General features: G+C 33.7%; 2 protein-coding genes across 3 annotated transcripts; one reads left to right on the top strand and one right to left on the bottom strand.

Annotated features, from left to right (window-relative positions):
• The first annotated feature begins 1,409 nt into the window (after positions 1–1,409).
• LOC111920941 (uncharacterized) lies at positions 1,410–4,154 on the top strand. 2 transcript variants are annotated; one of them, XM_023916506.3, is made up of 4 exons: positions 1,410–2,082; positions 2,558–2,782; positions 2,893–3,234; positions 3,497–4,154. In XM_023916506.3, the coding sequence occupies exons 1-4, from the start codon at positions 1,549–1,551 to the stop codon at positions 3,983–3,985; spliced, it is 1,590 nt and encodes a 529-aa protein (XP_023772274.1). In that variant the 5' UTR covers positions 1,410–1,548; the 3' UTR covers positions 3,986–4,154. The 2 variants fall into 2 exon arrangements, with proteins under 2 accessions (XP_023772274.1, XP_023772273.1); XM_023916505.3 differs by having other exon boundaries at positions 1,411–2,082; positions 2,854–3,234.
• A 3,269-nt stretch (positions 4,155–7,423) lies between these two features.
• Positions 7,424–8,000, bottom strand: LOC111920978 (uncharacterized). Its single transcript, XM_023916552.1, has 2 exons — positions 7,843–8,000; positions 7,424–7,730 (listed from the first exon to the last, which is right to left on the bottom strand). The coding sequence occupies exons 1-2, from the start codon at positions 7,998–8,000 to the stop codon at positions 7,424–7,426; spliced, it is 465 nt and encodes a 154-aa protein (XP_023772320.1).
• Positions 8,001–15,969: the final 7,969 nt, after the last annotated feature.

Below are 15,969 nucleotides of genomic sequence, written 5' to 3'. Positions count from 1 at the left end.
TCAATTTCCATTTTTCTTCTTCTTGGGCCGAGAAAGGGATAAGAGAGAAAAAGATTTGGGCCTTGTATGCTTAAGCCCATATTATGATCCACTTGGATGATTTTTGGCCCAATTGGTCTTTAGAGAGGGTTCACGGCCCAAAATAAATAAAGTATAAGTTTTTATGGCCCATTAGGGCTAATTAGGTTAGTTATGGCCCAATAAGGTCCATTAAGGTATTTTATTTCATTCTAGGCCCAATATGGCCCAAAATATGAAAATAAATGAAAGGGGGTCCAATTAGAGCCCATTTAAGAGTTCTAAGCCCAAAATAGTCAAATTGGAAGCTTATTGGCCCATTAGGCCCGATAAGGAAGTCCTAGTCTAAAATGGACTTAAACCGGGATTTCTAGGGTTTCCAATTCTTTGTTGACTATTTGCAGTGCTTGTATAAAGTGTTTGATGGAAGTTTTGTTGCTATTGAATAAGCATCATACATGCTTTCACATTTTTGGTTCACATCTGTTATCATTGTTGTTGTTACAAAGCATCAAATTTCATAGTTGTGACATGTCGTGTTATATTGATAAAGTATTCATTAAAATAAACTAGTATCTAGTATATGTTATATTTGTCGTGTCGTGTCGTGTTTGTCGTTTTTTAATTCGTTCGTTTTCGTGTTAGTTAAAAAAAGCACGACATCGTGTCGTGTCGTGTTCGTGTTACATAAAACCTTGTCGTGTCGTGTCGTGTCAGACAGAAACACGAAACGATAACACGATTTGCCCCCTACCCACACTCCCTCCACCTACATTTTTTATGAACTAAAAATCACACTTTATTATTATTATTATTTATTTTTTCAAATGTAAGGTAAAATCAATGTTTTAAAAACAAGTTTTTTTAGTTGAATTGATATAATGACCGGTTCTTGGTTCAATCGGTTTAACTGCTGGTTTATTCGGTTCAACCGCCGGTCTACATATGGCAGTTGTGTGCATCAACGTTCAAGTTATGTACATTTTAGATACCATGATCGATTGAGCTATTCAATTTTCATTGGAAATAAAATTTTTTTAATGGACTAAGTGAAATCCAACTATCAAAGTCCAATAAACCGGTTAAAACGGTTTTTAACTGGTTCTATTACACCGGTTGAACTTAGTTTCTGAAGAAACCATCCGGTCTAGAAATCGACATAAAATTGGTCGATGTTGAACCACCGTCATCTCCGATTCCCGATCCAACCGATTCAACTAATTGGTTTTTAAAACATTAGGTGAAACATTGCAATGAACAATCTCTACAGCAAAATACAAAAGTAGGGAGTCTTTGTGATTAAAAAAAATAGATTAAGTTATGGGATCAATCAAATTCATTAAGTTAAAAAAAAAACTCATAAAACACAAGTGATATTTTGGTGATGATATTATTTCTTCCCGCCCATTAACACTTTGTGCCGGAAACCCCAAAATTGGTTGCTGCCTCTGCTCTTATTAGTCTTACTACCGCCGTTTCTTCCTCCTATCACCATATATCTCTCTCTCACACAGTCGAAGAAGACGAAAAATGATTGAAGTCACAAGAGCAATGATCGGGAGATTAGGAAATACCACCACGATCATCAAGGACAGATTCCTAGGGTTTCTAATCTGGCAATCATGTCAATCAACCCTAATCTACTTTCTCTGCAAAACCCTGCTTGCCCCATTAGCCCCATCGACCACCTTCTCCGCCGCCGTCTTTGCCTTCCTCTTTTTCCAACTCTCCCTCCTTCTATTCTCCACTTCCCTCTTCCTGGTGTCCTCTCCTCAACCCGTTCGCGGAGTTTCACCAATCGAACTCCTCCTCGGTATACTTAAACTCATCTTCGTCCATGGAGGCCAGCCCTTGCCTTCCGATTTTAGACGGAGAGCCAGAATTACATTGAGCTTTATACTGTTCCTAGCTTCCTCCGGGGTGTCTGGTTTTCTGTCTGTTGTTTGCCTTTCTGGGTCTCAGGTTTTTGGAGCATTAGGGCTAAGGGGTTTGGCTGTTGGATTGATTTACGGATCACATCATGTGCTCACTAGGAGATGGGTTTTGGATTTCCCCATCGTTCAGGTGACTAAACCTTTTTCCCTTATAGTTATATATCTCATCCTTGAACTCAAGCATAACGTATTTAATTTCTATTGACTAAGTAAATGCACATTTGTTTAACTGTTTATAGAAGGACCGATTTCTGAAACCTCTTACGCTAAACACTTTCATTTGTAATCTTACAAAGTACAGGGAGCTTTTATCCATCATTTCGTATGGTTTTTATTGGATATCCTCTAGTTCTCTTGGTTGATACTAGTATTTGTAAAACATAAGCATGTAGATGGCTTGTGGGTGTTTGAAAGGGATTATCTAAGAAGATTAGAGGCTCTAGTTTATAGTGTTTAGGTAGCATATTTGTAGATATGATTTAGGAGTCAAACAATCATTTCCAAACGGGTTGCAACAAATGGGCAAAGCATCGATTTGTTATGTAATGTGGTAACCATTTGGTCAGGAGGTTCCCTTTTGCTGATGTTTATGTTCATCTTGACAGCGGCCTCTTTTCTTCAGCTACAAAATGGGTGTCCGTAAGGCAGTTGTAAAAGCCATTAAGCTGTCAAGTGCTGGGTACTTACTCTCATTGGTGCTGTTTTTCTTTATCAATGACCACAAGGGTCGTCAGCTGGCATTTGGGGGTCTTGTCATCGAGCAGATTGTTTTCTATTTTGCATGTGTTGTGGTGTTCCTCTGTTGGGAACTGAATCTTCATCTGCTTCAGGTCTAAAGACAATTTTTTTTTTGCATATCCTTATTAAATAATAATATCAAAAATTGTGTTCTATACTTTAGGTGTTTCTGACAAAGAGGTATCTGTTTGCTCCTCCAAAGGGATCAGCAGCAGCAGAAACAAACCCTAGCGATCATCTTCTTGCAGCCCTTGAGGAGACAAGTGAAGGGTCAGTTGTGCGTTATCTTGCTTATCTTGACTTGTGTATGGTGAGTGAGAGTAATGTTGACACCTGGCGTCGAGCTGCATTCTTTGAAGAAACTGGTGAGACCTACAAAAAAGTGATAGCTGTATGTTTGAAGCCCCTGGAACAGCTCACACTGGATTTGAATGAAGGGCTGGGATTGGGGACTTCCCCTGACAAGTCATTCCAACTGTCTCATCAGTTATGTTCTTCAACTCAGCTGCTTTCAAGTCTACATGAACCATTTTATGACTTTCAGGTCAGCTCTTTAATTCGATACTTTTTTTTATTTTTTTTTTATTTTTATTTTTTATTAAGCGGCAATATACGATTTACAATTCATTTCTTAGTGAGTAAGTTATGACACAAATCTTTTTATTTTAAATATCACGGGTTATAATTAAAGTAGAGTATTATTTTGGGTTTTAATTTAATGAGCTTCGATTACTTTGTTTGGTCATTGCATGTAGCAGACATACCTCTTTGGGTTCAGCAATTGATTTGTGAATTGACATTGGCAGGTATGTGCATGGTGTGCTCGTATTGCAGCTTCACTCACTGTACGTTCCCACAAAGAAGACCGTTTTGGGGTTGCTCAGCTCTCTGGCTCCAATGCCGCCACTGTCTCCACCCTTTTGGCTGCCTTATTAGCTGTTGAAACTTTAATGGGGAAAAAGACAAATCTCCAATCACCCAACCAGTATCTAAATGGGCCTGCCAATATCAAATGGGCTGCATTGAGCCCAACAAGGAGAGACACAACAATAAGAACCGCAGCATCATCAAACAAGAAAGACATCCCTTACTACTCAAAAGCATACTCCATGGCTGACATTCTCAGGACTTCAATTTACCAAATCGTCTCAAATTTCCATCAGCAAATGCTCACCAGCTCTAAAGCTGGACTGCTTGACAAGGACTGGATTGCCACTTCAGCTCCCACCCCCACCCCCACCCATGACCTGCTTCTACAGAAGCTAAAGATGTTCCTTGAATTTCAAGCCAACTAGCTATTCTTATGTCTGTCTTTTCTTATGTTTACTATAATGTACAAACATATTAAAGACCTTGAAAAGGAATTTTTTTGTTATTGTCGCTGGAATGAGTTTTGATTTATTTCAATCGAGACAACATAGACGAAATTATGAAAATGAAAAATGAGCAATGTACTTCTATTAATTTGTTTATTGTAGCATCTTACTTTCAGTTTTTTCTATTACAACATTGTACATTGAAATTTTTTTCTAAATCCATACAAATTTTAATTGATATAAAGTTCTAATAAAATAAGAAAATAAAAATCAAAGTATAAAGTGGTGGGTGTTGTGAAAAATGCACAAAACTGGTGGTGCAACTGCAATGCTCGTGAATGTGATAGAAAGAAAGTGATGATTGAGAGTAGGTTGCTATGTTTTAGAGGATTGGGTGTGGATAAGTAGTCATAAAACCAAATTTGTACCACCTCACATGCCACATTAGCAATGGTGTTATAACACTAAGTGAAGAAATAGTCACCATGTTATAACAAGATGTAACACCAATTTTTTTCCATGTCATAATTTCTTGACAAAATTACAAAAATGGTCCCTATGGTTTGTCAAAAGTCACAAAGTCAGTCCTTACTAACTTTTTTTTGATGCAAATGGTACTTGTGGTTTGCAAAACTTGCAAAAATGGCTCTTTTTACTAACACCGTTAGTATTAAGCCGTTAGGGATTGAATCTTTAAGGACATTTTCGTTTCTTCAAGTATAAAGGGACTGAATTCGTGACATTTGATAAACCACATGGACCATTTTTGGAGTTTGTTTGAAAAAGTTAATTAATTTGCTGAAAGAAAGAGGGAAGGCTCTAACCACTTGAGGTGAATGCTCACTTGTTTATACCTTCCTAAAACTGATTTGTATAATAATGAAACGTTAATACATAAATAATAAATAAATTACAAAAATCATTTTTTTACAAAATGTATTTCAGTCATAGTATAGAAAAAAAATAGTTTTTTACATACAAATTGTATGTATTTTTATGTATTTATTTTATGTAAAATATGTTTTTTATGTCTTTAAAAAATATTTTTTCGTATAAAAAATGTGTTTACGTAAAATATATTTTTTATGTCTTTGAAATAATAATAATTAACACTACTTATGACATAAAAAAAATGTATAAATTCTTTTGGATCGCTAGTTTTAAAACCGTTTTTTGATTATTATATATATATATATATATATATATATATATATATATATATATATATATATATATATATATATATATATATATATATATATATATATATTAAAAACAACTTAACGATTTTATTATGTATCTAAACAGTTTATATGGTTTTTTTTAATATTAAGAGTACTATTAATTATCATTATTTCAAAATGATACATCACTATTTCTTTTCATCTTCATTTTAACCATACGATTTAGAACGTACGATTAAGATGAAATACATATTTTAAATAAGATATATAATCAAATAGGTTTTTTATGTTTTTTTAAATACATATAACCGAAAAACGGCTTTCAGAAAACCGATTGGTCCAGTCGGTTTTCTAAAAGCCGTTTTTCGGTTATATGTATTTAAAAAAGATGAAATATGTATTTTAAATAAGATGAAATATGTATTTTAGAACTAGCGACCCAAAAGAAGTTATATATATTTTTTATGTCATGAGTAGTGTTAATTATTATTATTTCAAAGACATAAAAAAATATATTTTACGAAAACATATTTTTTATACGAAAACATATTTTTTAAAGACATACAAAAATATATTTTACGTAAAATAAATACATAAAATACATACAAATTGTTTGTAAAAACTATTTTTTTATAATACAACTAAAATACATTTTGTTTTATTTAAAAAAAATTATATAAAAAAAATATTTTTTGTCATTTATTTATTACTAGTTTATAACCCGTGGAAACCACGGTTATAAAATTAATTCAATTTCCATAAAAAAAAATTCATAATTATTAATCAATTATTTTAAATAAATAATTTTAAATAAATTATTAATTAAGAGATATACCAAATTTTCAAGTTAGTTATAACTTCAAATTTAACATATAATCAAAAAAGTAAATTTTTCTATAAAAATTTTACAATCTATTATTTAAAACCTTAACCTTATTATTTGTGATAGTGATTACCTAATACATCTCTTTGACACATGACATAATATTAACGTGAAGTTGTATTATAGTGACACATGACAAAAGGAGATTAAAACTACTCTTTTATTAGTATAAAAAATTTATGAATTAACGTTTTCTTTATTATATAAATCAGTTTTAGGAATGTATAATCAAGTGTGCGTTTAACTCAATTGGATAAGACATTTGTAATATAATAGGGTTGGAGGTCTCGAGTTCGAGCCTTCTCCCTTTCTTTTAGCAAATTAGTTAACTTTTTCAAACAAACTGCAAAAATGGTCTCCGTGGTTTATCAAATGTCACGAATTCAATCCCTTTGTACTTGAAAAGACGAAAATGCCCTTACAGATTCAGTCCCTAACGGCTAAATACTAACGGTGTTAGTAAAAAGGGTCATCTTTGCAAGTTTTGCAAACCACAAGGACCATTTGCATAAAAAAAATTAACAGGGATTGACTTTGTAACTTTTGACAAACCACATGGACCATTTTTGTAATTTTATCTAATTTCTTTTTTCTTATTTTTTTGAGTTTTTTTAGTTAAAACAAATATATTTTAAATAAACATAAATATATAAATAAAACATAATGTTTTAAAAAAATAACATAGCATTTAAATTACACATAACATACAAATTGAAAAAAAAAACATTACAATAAAAAATTATTTTTCCTAAACAACGCTATTCGTTATCGTTACCATAGAAGATATAATCCGCCAAGTTCTCTCCAAGTTGTCTGTGTTTATTTGCGTCCTGAATGTCAACGACTCTATGTAAAATTTAAATACTCTGCTGTTCCTGGTTGAAATTGAACATGTCTTGGCTCCGTTAGGATATAATGTGCAATATTTCGTCCTTTATCTTTTACTACCATGTTATGCATTATGATACATGCATACATGATATATCGTAGAGTTTCTAAGTCCAATGGTCGTGCTGCATGTTCAACTATATGCCACTTCGCCTTCAGCACTCCAAAAACACGTTCTACATCATTTCGTGCTCCTTCTTGTATTCTCTTAAAAAAATTGTCTCTTTCTTCAATCGGGTGTCGGAATGCCTTCACGAATGTGGAATACTGATGATATATTCCATCTGTAAGGTAATACCCATATTTGTATTCGTTTCTATTCACTGTGAAATGAGCATCTGGGGCCTTTCCATTCAAAAGACCGTCGGATATTGACGACTGATCAAGAACGTTGATGTCGTTGTTGGAACCCGCAGCCCCAAAAATGCATGCCAAATCCATAAATCTTGAGAATCAATATTTCTAGTGCGTGCAGTAAATGCTTCCGATCATTCCGAGAAACCTATGGCGTTCTTCATGCGCCACATACAATTCTTGGAAATCATGCAACGAAGGTTTCCGCAAATATACGTCTCCAAATGTTTCAACAACAACCCTTGACAATGTATACAAACTCTCCGTTGCAGTTCTTTCAGACATTCTCATATAGTCGTCCATGGTGTCGGGTGACTCCCCCATAGCCATCAAACGAATGTTCGCAGCACATTTATGCAACGTTGTAAACCCTCGTCTACCTCTAACATCATATCTCAATTGAAAAAATTCATACCTAAACATAAATTAACTACAATTTAAAAATATAGTACATTTGTACTAAAATTAAAGAAACATGTAGTACATTTGTATTTATTTTGTATAAAAGTATAGTAAAGAAACGATACCGGCTTTCCAAGGCGTTGACGATCCGTAGGAATACATTCCTACTCAAAAGAAATCTTCTTTTGAAGTCCTTCGACCCGTATACACAATTATCTGCAAAGTAATCACAATATAGATGTTCGTGTCCTTCCTCGCGATTTTTGTTTAATGATAGCTTCATTTTATTACTTCTCTATGTAGTTTATTTTTAGTTAAAACCATCTCATTTTAGTTAATTTTCATGCATATTTTCTCTTTTTGTTATTTTTCTCCTTTACTGGGTGCTTTCCAGTCTTTTGAGCTTATTTGCAAGATTTATCGAAGACTTTTTGTTATTGGTGGCTTAGAAGGATGCGGGACTTATGGAGACATGTGTTCTGCTTGTGGACTTGAAGTGGTGCGATTGGGCTTGGTGCTTGCATAAAGAAGAAATCAATTTGGACTTAATTTGTGAGCAATGATGATGATGAGGCGACGCGGAATCGAGCTACAAGAAAATTGAAGGAGTACTGGGTCAATCATTAGAAGGCTTTGGAATGACACAAATGGGCTCTAAAGAGTTATGCATGTGGGCTGAAGTTGAAGAATTGAAGATTGAGATAGAATGCATGTTAAATGGCCCAAGTCTCACATTCAACGTGAACCACGCGGTCCGCATGGACTCATACGCGGTCCGCGTGAATTGTGCTGAGCTGTGACAACCCGAAATTTTCATTTGTATAATTTCCACAGTCAAACACTTCAAATATTAGTCAAAAACATTTCAGTACATTTTTGGCCGGATTTAAGTCCGTTTGGTGTTTTATTTAATTTTTCGTCAAACGACTGAATAAAAGGAAGTGTTGTTATTAGTGAGGTGTAACGAGTAAAACAATCCATCACCTTAGCTAGGTGTTTACGACCAAACAAGGGGTGTTTGGGCCGTAAGCACCCTCCTCCCAAGACTCATGCATATAGCATGAGTTTACCCTCCTTGTCTTCATTTTTACACTTCCAACCTCAAGAACAACTAGTTTTCTCTCAACTATCATCACACATTTCTTCCAAATCCACCAAAAATGAAAGTTTTTTTTTTCCCTAAATTCGTTCATACAACACTAAATCCAGTGTTTATACATCATTTCATCCATGGATTTTTGATTTTTACTTAGATCTTCAAGCATCTTCAAAACACCAAGAACACACTAGTGTTTTTGGGTCCTAAAACACTCTTCCAAGCTTCCTATAAGTAAGTATACTCTTCCTAGCTAGTTATCTACTTAGTGTGCTTGCAAATCCATGGAATGAACACCAAAAACCCCTAAGAACATGGGTTTACGGTTTGGGAATCTCCCAAAACCGTAAACACCCCTAAAAGGGGTTTTGATGCCCCAAACTCCTCCCAATGCTTGACTAGTGAACTAGGAACTTGCATGAATGATCTAAGAACCACAAATCACGAAATGGATGGAGTAACCATGAGTTTATGGCAGTAAACTCATGGGTTTATGGTAGTAAACTCCCAAACATGGTCCAAGGACCGTAAACTCCAAAAAGTGTGCCATTTCGAGCCCTAACCACTTCCTAAGCCCTTGATTCAACCCTAGGACCTTACTTTGTGAAGCATAGGACCTTGAAGCACACAAACACACCATTCCCATGAGTTAAAACCCGTAAACTCATGGGGGAAATGGTTCAAAAACCGTATACACCCCTAAGGGCTACCATTTGAAGTGTAAACTCCATAGTGAGGCCATACACTCCTTAGATGCAACCCTTAGCACTCCTAGCACTTGAAACAAAGTGTTTTCATGCATTAGAGTGTCTTTACTTACTTAATAAGTGATTAAATAAATAATTAGATACATTTATGTATCACTACATGTTGCATAGGATCGATGTGTGCGTCCAAGTCCTCACTTGACACTTAGCATCCTACCCGACACTTCCACCCAATCCATTCACTGCAGGTGAGTTCATACCCCTTAATCAACCTTTTAAATGTCTTTAAATTCTTTTATGGGGGGGGGATACAAGTTGAATCCAACAAGTTATAGATTCAATCACATGTGATTTATAACTTGCAACCAAAAAGGATTTTCTATACTTTTAACTGCTTACCAATAAAACTGCTTTAAATGTTTATCAAACTCATTTTTCGTGTTAAAATTGTTATAAAACTATTTCCAAACTCTTTTTAAAATTCTTTTATTCCCAAACTATATCTACATCAATATATTTATATAAGTAAGACTTGAAGGTCTTAGGACTGATAGCTCACCTTACTTCCTGTTCTTGTTTAATTGTGGACTTAGGGTATCTTGTTATCTGTCCGACTGTCGTTGAATTCTTAGTTATATATCATCTATATTTGTGTTGGATATAAAAGTCTTCAGTTCAGTTCAATACCTTTGTGTATCAAAGGCATGCATCTAACACTTCTATTTAACTATAATATGTATAGTTAAGGTTTACCGCTCATTACTACTATTACCATGACACTTACAATAGTTAGTATTGTTATGAGTCTATACATGTTAAATACTATACAAAGAGAATACCATATACTATACAAGAGAACACTCAATACACCATACCAAAAAGTACATGATACTATAATACAAGAGAAAATACTAAAACAGAATGTGACATACTATTCCTCGATACGGCACTTCACTGTGACATCACCGTGTAACCAGAGTCTCCTGGAGGGAGAGTGGGCATTATGTGTATAGATTTATACAGGACAGACACTCCCACATCCCGACTGCTAGCTACAGTCTGAGCCGACTAGGCCCAGGGGTGACAAAATGTCACCATACAACGTGTGACCTGGAGGGTTATCAGTTATTCGATCGTCAATCAGCATGGTTACATATGAGTTCACATTCAGACCTTTAATTAACACATTAAGAATTAAAGGCAAAACAGACTCCCCGAGGTGTATTGTACATTTAATACTACCTGGAGTCTGCATTTTTATTTCATTCAGCCGACAATGATGCTGCTGGGGTAAAACATTATTTTCCCATTTACTTTACATGAATGAAGTCTAAAACTATATTTTTATAACTGATAGTCTCATTGGGAAAACTTTTACACACTCAAAGGATCAAACTTACTAATAACCGAGTCTTGGTAGAAGATTACTTTTACTGGAAAATATAGGATTTTATAGGGATCACACTATTTTCAAACTTTGATAACAGCTTTTGTATTACATGATTGTAAACACTTTTATACAAGTAATGACACTAAATACTTATGAACTCACCAGCTTTACGCTGATACTCGTTTTCAAAATAACTTGTATTCTCAGGTCATCAGTAGGCAGGTACAGATGCAGCTTTTGAGAAGATGGAGCACATACAAGACTCCTTTTTATTTTGGTTATACTTTTGGTGTCTAACAAATTGTACAGAACATGCTTGTATTACAATTATTATATTAATGCAATGGATGTTGTTGCTTGATTTTACTATTATGCATTGTTATGATACTGTACATGACATCCTCCACCCCAGAACGTATTCTGCCGTTCTCGGTTTTGGGGTTTGACATGAGCTGATTCCGGGTTTGACTTGTCGACTCTATTTGTGGAAGTTTGGTGGGTGGCTTTTGGCACCTTTTTGAATCCGGAAATCAGCCCCCTTTTGTTGGAGATTGGAGCCATTATTGGAGGACATCAATTGAAGAGCAAAAACCATTTCTCTCTAAAGAAAGCTTTGGAAGACTTGAAGATTTTTTGGAAGAATAGTGTAATTTCCTTCCATCTTGCATCTAAGACAATGTTTGGTACCACTAAACTATATTGCTTTTCTTTTACTTTGGATATGCTTGGCTAAACTTTCATTTGGTTGATTAGGGTTTAACCCATGGATGATTATTTGCTTTGAAGACTTATCATTACATTGTGTTTGGAGTTTATGGAAATGTTTTCTAGTTAAACATCTTGTTGTGTTTATTTATCTTTGATCATGAGCTTGGATGAATGAATGCTTGTTTTTGTTGACTAATTTCTTGGTTAAGTAATGGATCTTCAAATTAGTAAGCAACAAATGGTTTATATGTTTGTTTTCATTTCATTTAGACCATGGAAATGTTTCCTCCATAATGATAATGTAAGCATTTGATTATCTTTTGGACTTGGTAACTCTTATAACTTAAAGCTAATTGATTTTCACAAGATTTTATGCTTCATTGATTTTGTGACTTCAATTAAGGAAATGTGTTAAGAGCTCCTCTAACCATTTTAATTTCTAAGAAGAGTTGAGGCAATTTGTGCTTATGAATTGCTATAGCTAAGTTAAACCAATTCACAAGTGTTATTCCATTAAGTCTAATGATAAGTTAATCATATCATCCATGAGGTGTACCCCAAAATCAACCAATTCTACTTCATTGAATTTAATCCAATCTTTTACTTGTTTACTTGTCATATTTCCATTCTAGCTAGTTTTAATTTTGTCAAACAATCGAAAAGAATTAACCCCCCCTCCCCTATTTACTTTTAATTTTGTTTTGCAAGTATTTTACAAAGAAATTTACATAGAGATTTAAATTGAACCAATCTCCGTGGATACTATCCCTTTACCACTATACACTATTTTAGTATGTAATATTTAGGGTTATTAATTTTGTTGGCCTCGACAAACACCATTTAACATCGCCCGTCTTGTTAGTAGCGATGCTGGTTTGGTTATAGCAGCTCGTTAGTGTAATAATGATACATAATCCTGAAGAACGTATCGTTATCAGAATCATCGGACGAGTCGTAAGGATCTATATATATTTTTGAAGATAATTGAGATTATGTAGAGAGAAGGAGAGAAATTGTGTGAAAATATTTATAAAATGTTAGGTATATATAGGATAAATAAATTTTTTTAATAGTTAATTTAAAAAAAAAAAATACCCGCCGACAACGGTTGGTCAACGATAAAGTTTCAAAATTTGCTCGTTTCTTCCGGTTGTGACGCCAATGAGCTATAACGAGAGGGGGGGGGGGGGGGGGGGTCCGTTACAACGCCGTTATGGCGTGTCCACGTCACCCATAACGTGTGATCCATAACGTCTCGTCTAAATATTTTATAAAAATGTTAAATTTTATATGAAGAGACTCTGCACTGCATATGGTTTGAATTGAAATGCAGAGTGGATGGTTCAATTTGAAGCATTTGATTGTCTAATACTAAATATTTACATTTTTGCTATGTTTCATATATCTCTTGTCATCCTTAGGCTGTGACATGAATCATCATCACTTGTCAAATCTTTTCCTTTTTTTTTTATTATTATTACATATCTTATAGTTTTCACAACAGTGGGCATGAGGTAATTACATTCATAATTTAAAGGAAAGTGTATAAAAATGGTATTTTTCTTTTGTCAAGATAAAGTTGATAAACGTTTTCCTTTCCTTTAGGCTTTAGCGTAAAGGCAAAAGTGACATTCAAAACAAAACATATACTATACATACATGAAAATCACACCTTTATTATAAGGTTTAAGTCATTTTTAATCACTGATTTTTTTGTAGATGTTTTATTTTGGTCATTATATTTTGTTTAAGCAACAAATGGTCATTAAATTTGCTTATTTTTGTTTATTTTGATCACTCTAACATGTAATAGCAGATGTATAACATCGAACGACATTGTTAATGTTATAATTAGTCATTGAACTTCCTGGATGTTTTATTTTAATTATTATAATTTGTGTAATCTACCACTGGTCACTGAACTTGTTTATTTATTTATTTCATTTTAGTGGTTTTTTTATTATCGTTTATAAAAAATTAAAAATAACTATTATTTTTCCACTTTTCTCCACAACTAAACTTGTTACATCAATTATTTTAGAGTAAATTATATGAATAATCCTTGTGATGTAGGTTAGCGTGCACATTTAATCCTTAATTTTTTAAACTCGAACGCTCCCAATAATTTAAAGAGTAAATTACTGAAATCGTCCCTGTGGTTTGATCAAAATTGTACGTTTGGTCCCTAACTTTTTTTTGCACTCGGATCGTCCCTATGGTTTGATTTTGTTGCGTTTTTCGTCCCTATGGTTTGATTTTGTTGCATTTTTGGTCCCTTACATACATAAAGTTAGGGACCAAACATGTAATTTTTACCAAACCATAGGGACGAAAAACGCAACAAAATCAAACCACAGGGACGATCCGAGTGCAAAAAAAAAAGTTAGGGACTAAACGTGCAATTTTGACCAAACCACAGAGACGATTTCAGTAATTTACTCTAATTTAAAAAAAGACTATTTTTCTTTTATCCACCACATCACTATTTATGTTTTATATGAAGAAATTGAAGACATTAATTGTAACAAGTTTAGGTGCGGAGGAAAGGAAAAAAATGTAGTTTTTTTAATTAATTTTATTTTTATTTTTAAATTTTTTTTTTAATGATAATAAAAAAGTAGAGTGACTAAAATGAATAAAATAAAAAGGTTCAGTAACTAATGGTAGCGTAAACAAAGTATAATGACTAAACTAAAACACTAATTATAACATTGACAATGTTGTTCGATGTTATATCGACCATCACCGGTTAGAATAACCAAATCAAACAAAAATAAACAAGTTCAATGACTAATAGTGATTTAAACAAGATATAATAACCAAAATAAGCACTAAAAAAAATTAGATAACTAATAATACCTAAACCCTTTATTATATTAAGATTTGTCATGCAAATATTAGACCCATGTGAGCCTTTTCGTTATTTGGTGGTGTATGTCTTTCTTTCTTTTTCGTTTTCTTTTTTTACATTTTCTTTGTTGCTCAACTTAACTACTTTTCATGTCTTTCTTCGTTATTTATGTTGCTCACCTATTGTCTCTTCTACTCTCTACGATCTTCTCTATTTTCCTTTTCTTCCTTCCTCATGCGACGTGTCTCTTTTTACCTTATTATACCTTTTTCTTGTGTTATTTTCTTCACAAATCAACACATTACAATATAACCGCTAAACTATTTTTATAATAACGTTGATTTTCACCTTCCTAAACATACTTATGGTCCCAAGCTTTTCCAGAGAACATGTTTTACATGAAATTATCCTTTAATTTGCTCATGACCTTACAATAATGCATGCGTAACTTATCTCTCATTATTTGGTTCCTAGATGACATGTTTTGGGTTTGAGATAAAGAAATAACCTGAGTTCGAGTCTTGACAATGACAATGTTGTAGTTTCCTTCATGTAGACAAACTCATTATTAGCCGGTCAATTCTAGTTATGCCATAATTTAACCCTTCATGTTTTTGTATCCTATTGTTGGAAATTTAATTGGTTAAATGCAAGTTGATAAGTTTCTCATTATCCCGCATTGTCAGGAGAAAGAAAATTTTGTGGGTTTATAAGGTTTTCTTTACCTTTAGCATGCAAGACCTTTAATGAACATTAAGGGATAGTCAAACCCATACACACATCTCGTCGGACCAATGACACAAGGTTCTCGATATGACACTATTTAGGCGCACTTGCATCGACAGAGAGAGAGAGAGAGAGAGATGTAGCTAATGTGACTTTCTTGATCTAATAGAGAAAAAAGACCTAGAAAGGTTTTAGTAAAACAAGGAGAAAACTACTTATTGATATGTGGAATAAATAGGACCTCTCAGGTCCTACTTTCTCCATCTAATAGAGAAAGAAGACCACTTTCTCCATCTAATAGAGAAACACATATCGACTTGACCAATCTCTTAACTCTCAATAAAACTTTTGAATGCTTAAGGCAAGGAAGGCCTTATAAGGCTAAGAAGAGTCAACCTTATGTCCTCAACCCGACTAGGGCACACATCAACTTGACCAATCTCTTAACTCTCAATAAAACTTTTGAAGGTTTAAGGCAAGGAAGGCCTTTATAAGGCTAATAAGAGTGGTGCAGTAAGGAAACCTGGCATCCTATGTGGTAAGGGAATGCCATACTTCACTCATTTTATACCAACCACATTCACCTAAAAATTTCATCATCATCGCAAGAAAATGAATTGTCGCTTAAAGTAGGGATGAAGAATTGCTAAATGGATGGAAAGAGTAATCAATATTTTAGAAAACGATTAAGCTGAAAGTTCACATCCAAATATGCGGAAAGCGCTACCCAGAGACTGTTATGTTGCAAACGGGCATCTTAAGCTACATTACTTT

Source organism: Lactuca sativa, chromosome 8 (assembly GCF_002870075.4).
Source record: "Lactuca sativa cultivar Salinas chromosome 8, Lsat_Salinas_v11, whole genome shotgun sequence".
Taxonomy (NCBI): domain Eukaryota; kingdom Viridiplantae; phylum Streptophyta; class Magnoliopsida; order Asterales; family Asteraceae; genus Lactuca; species Lactuca sativa.
The sequence above is the reverse complement of the archived record's forward strand: the minus strand, read 5'-3'. Positions and strand labels throughout refer to the sequence as shown.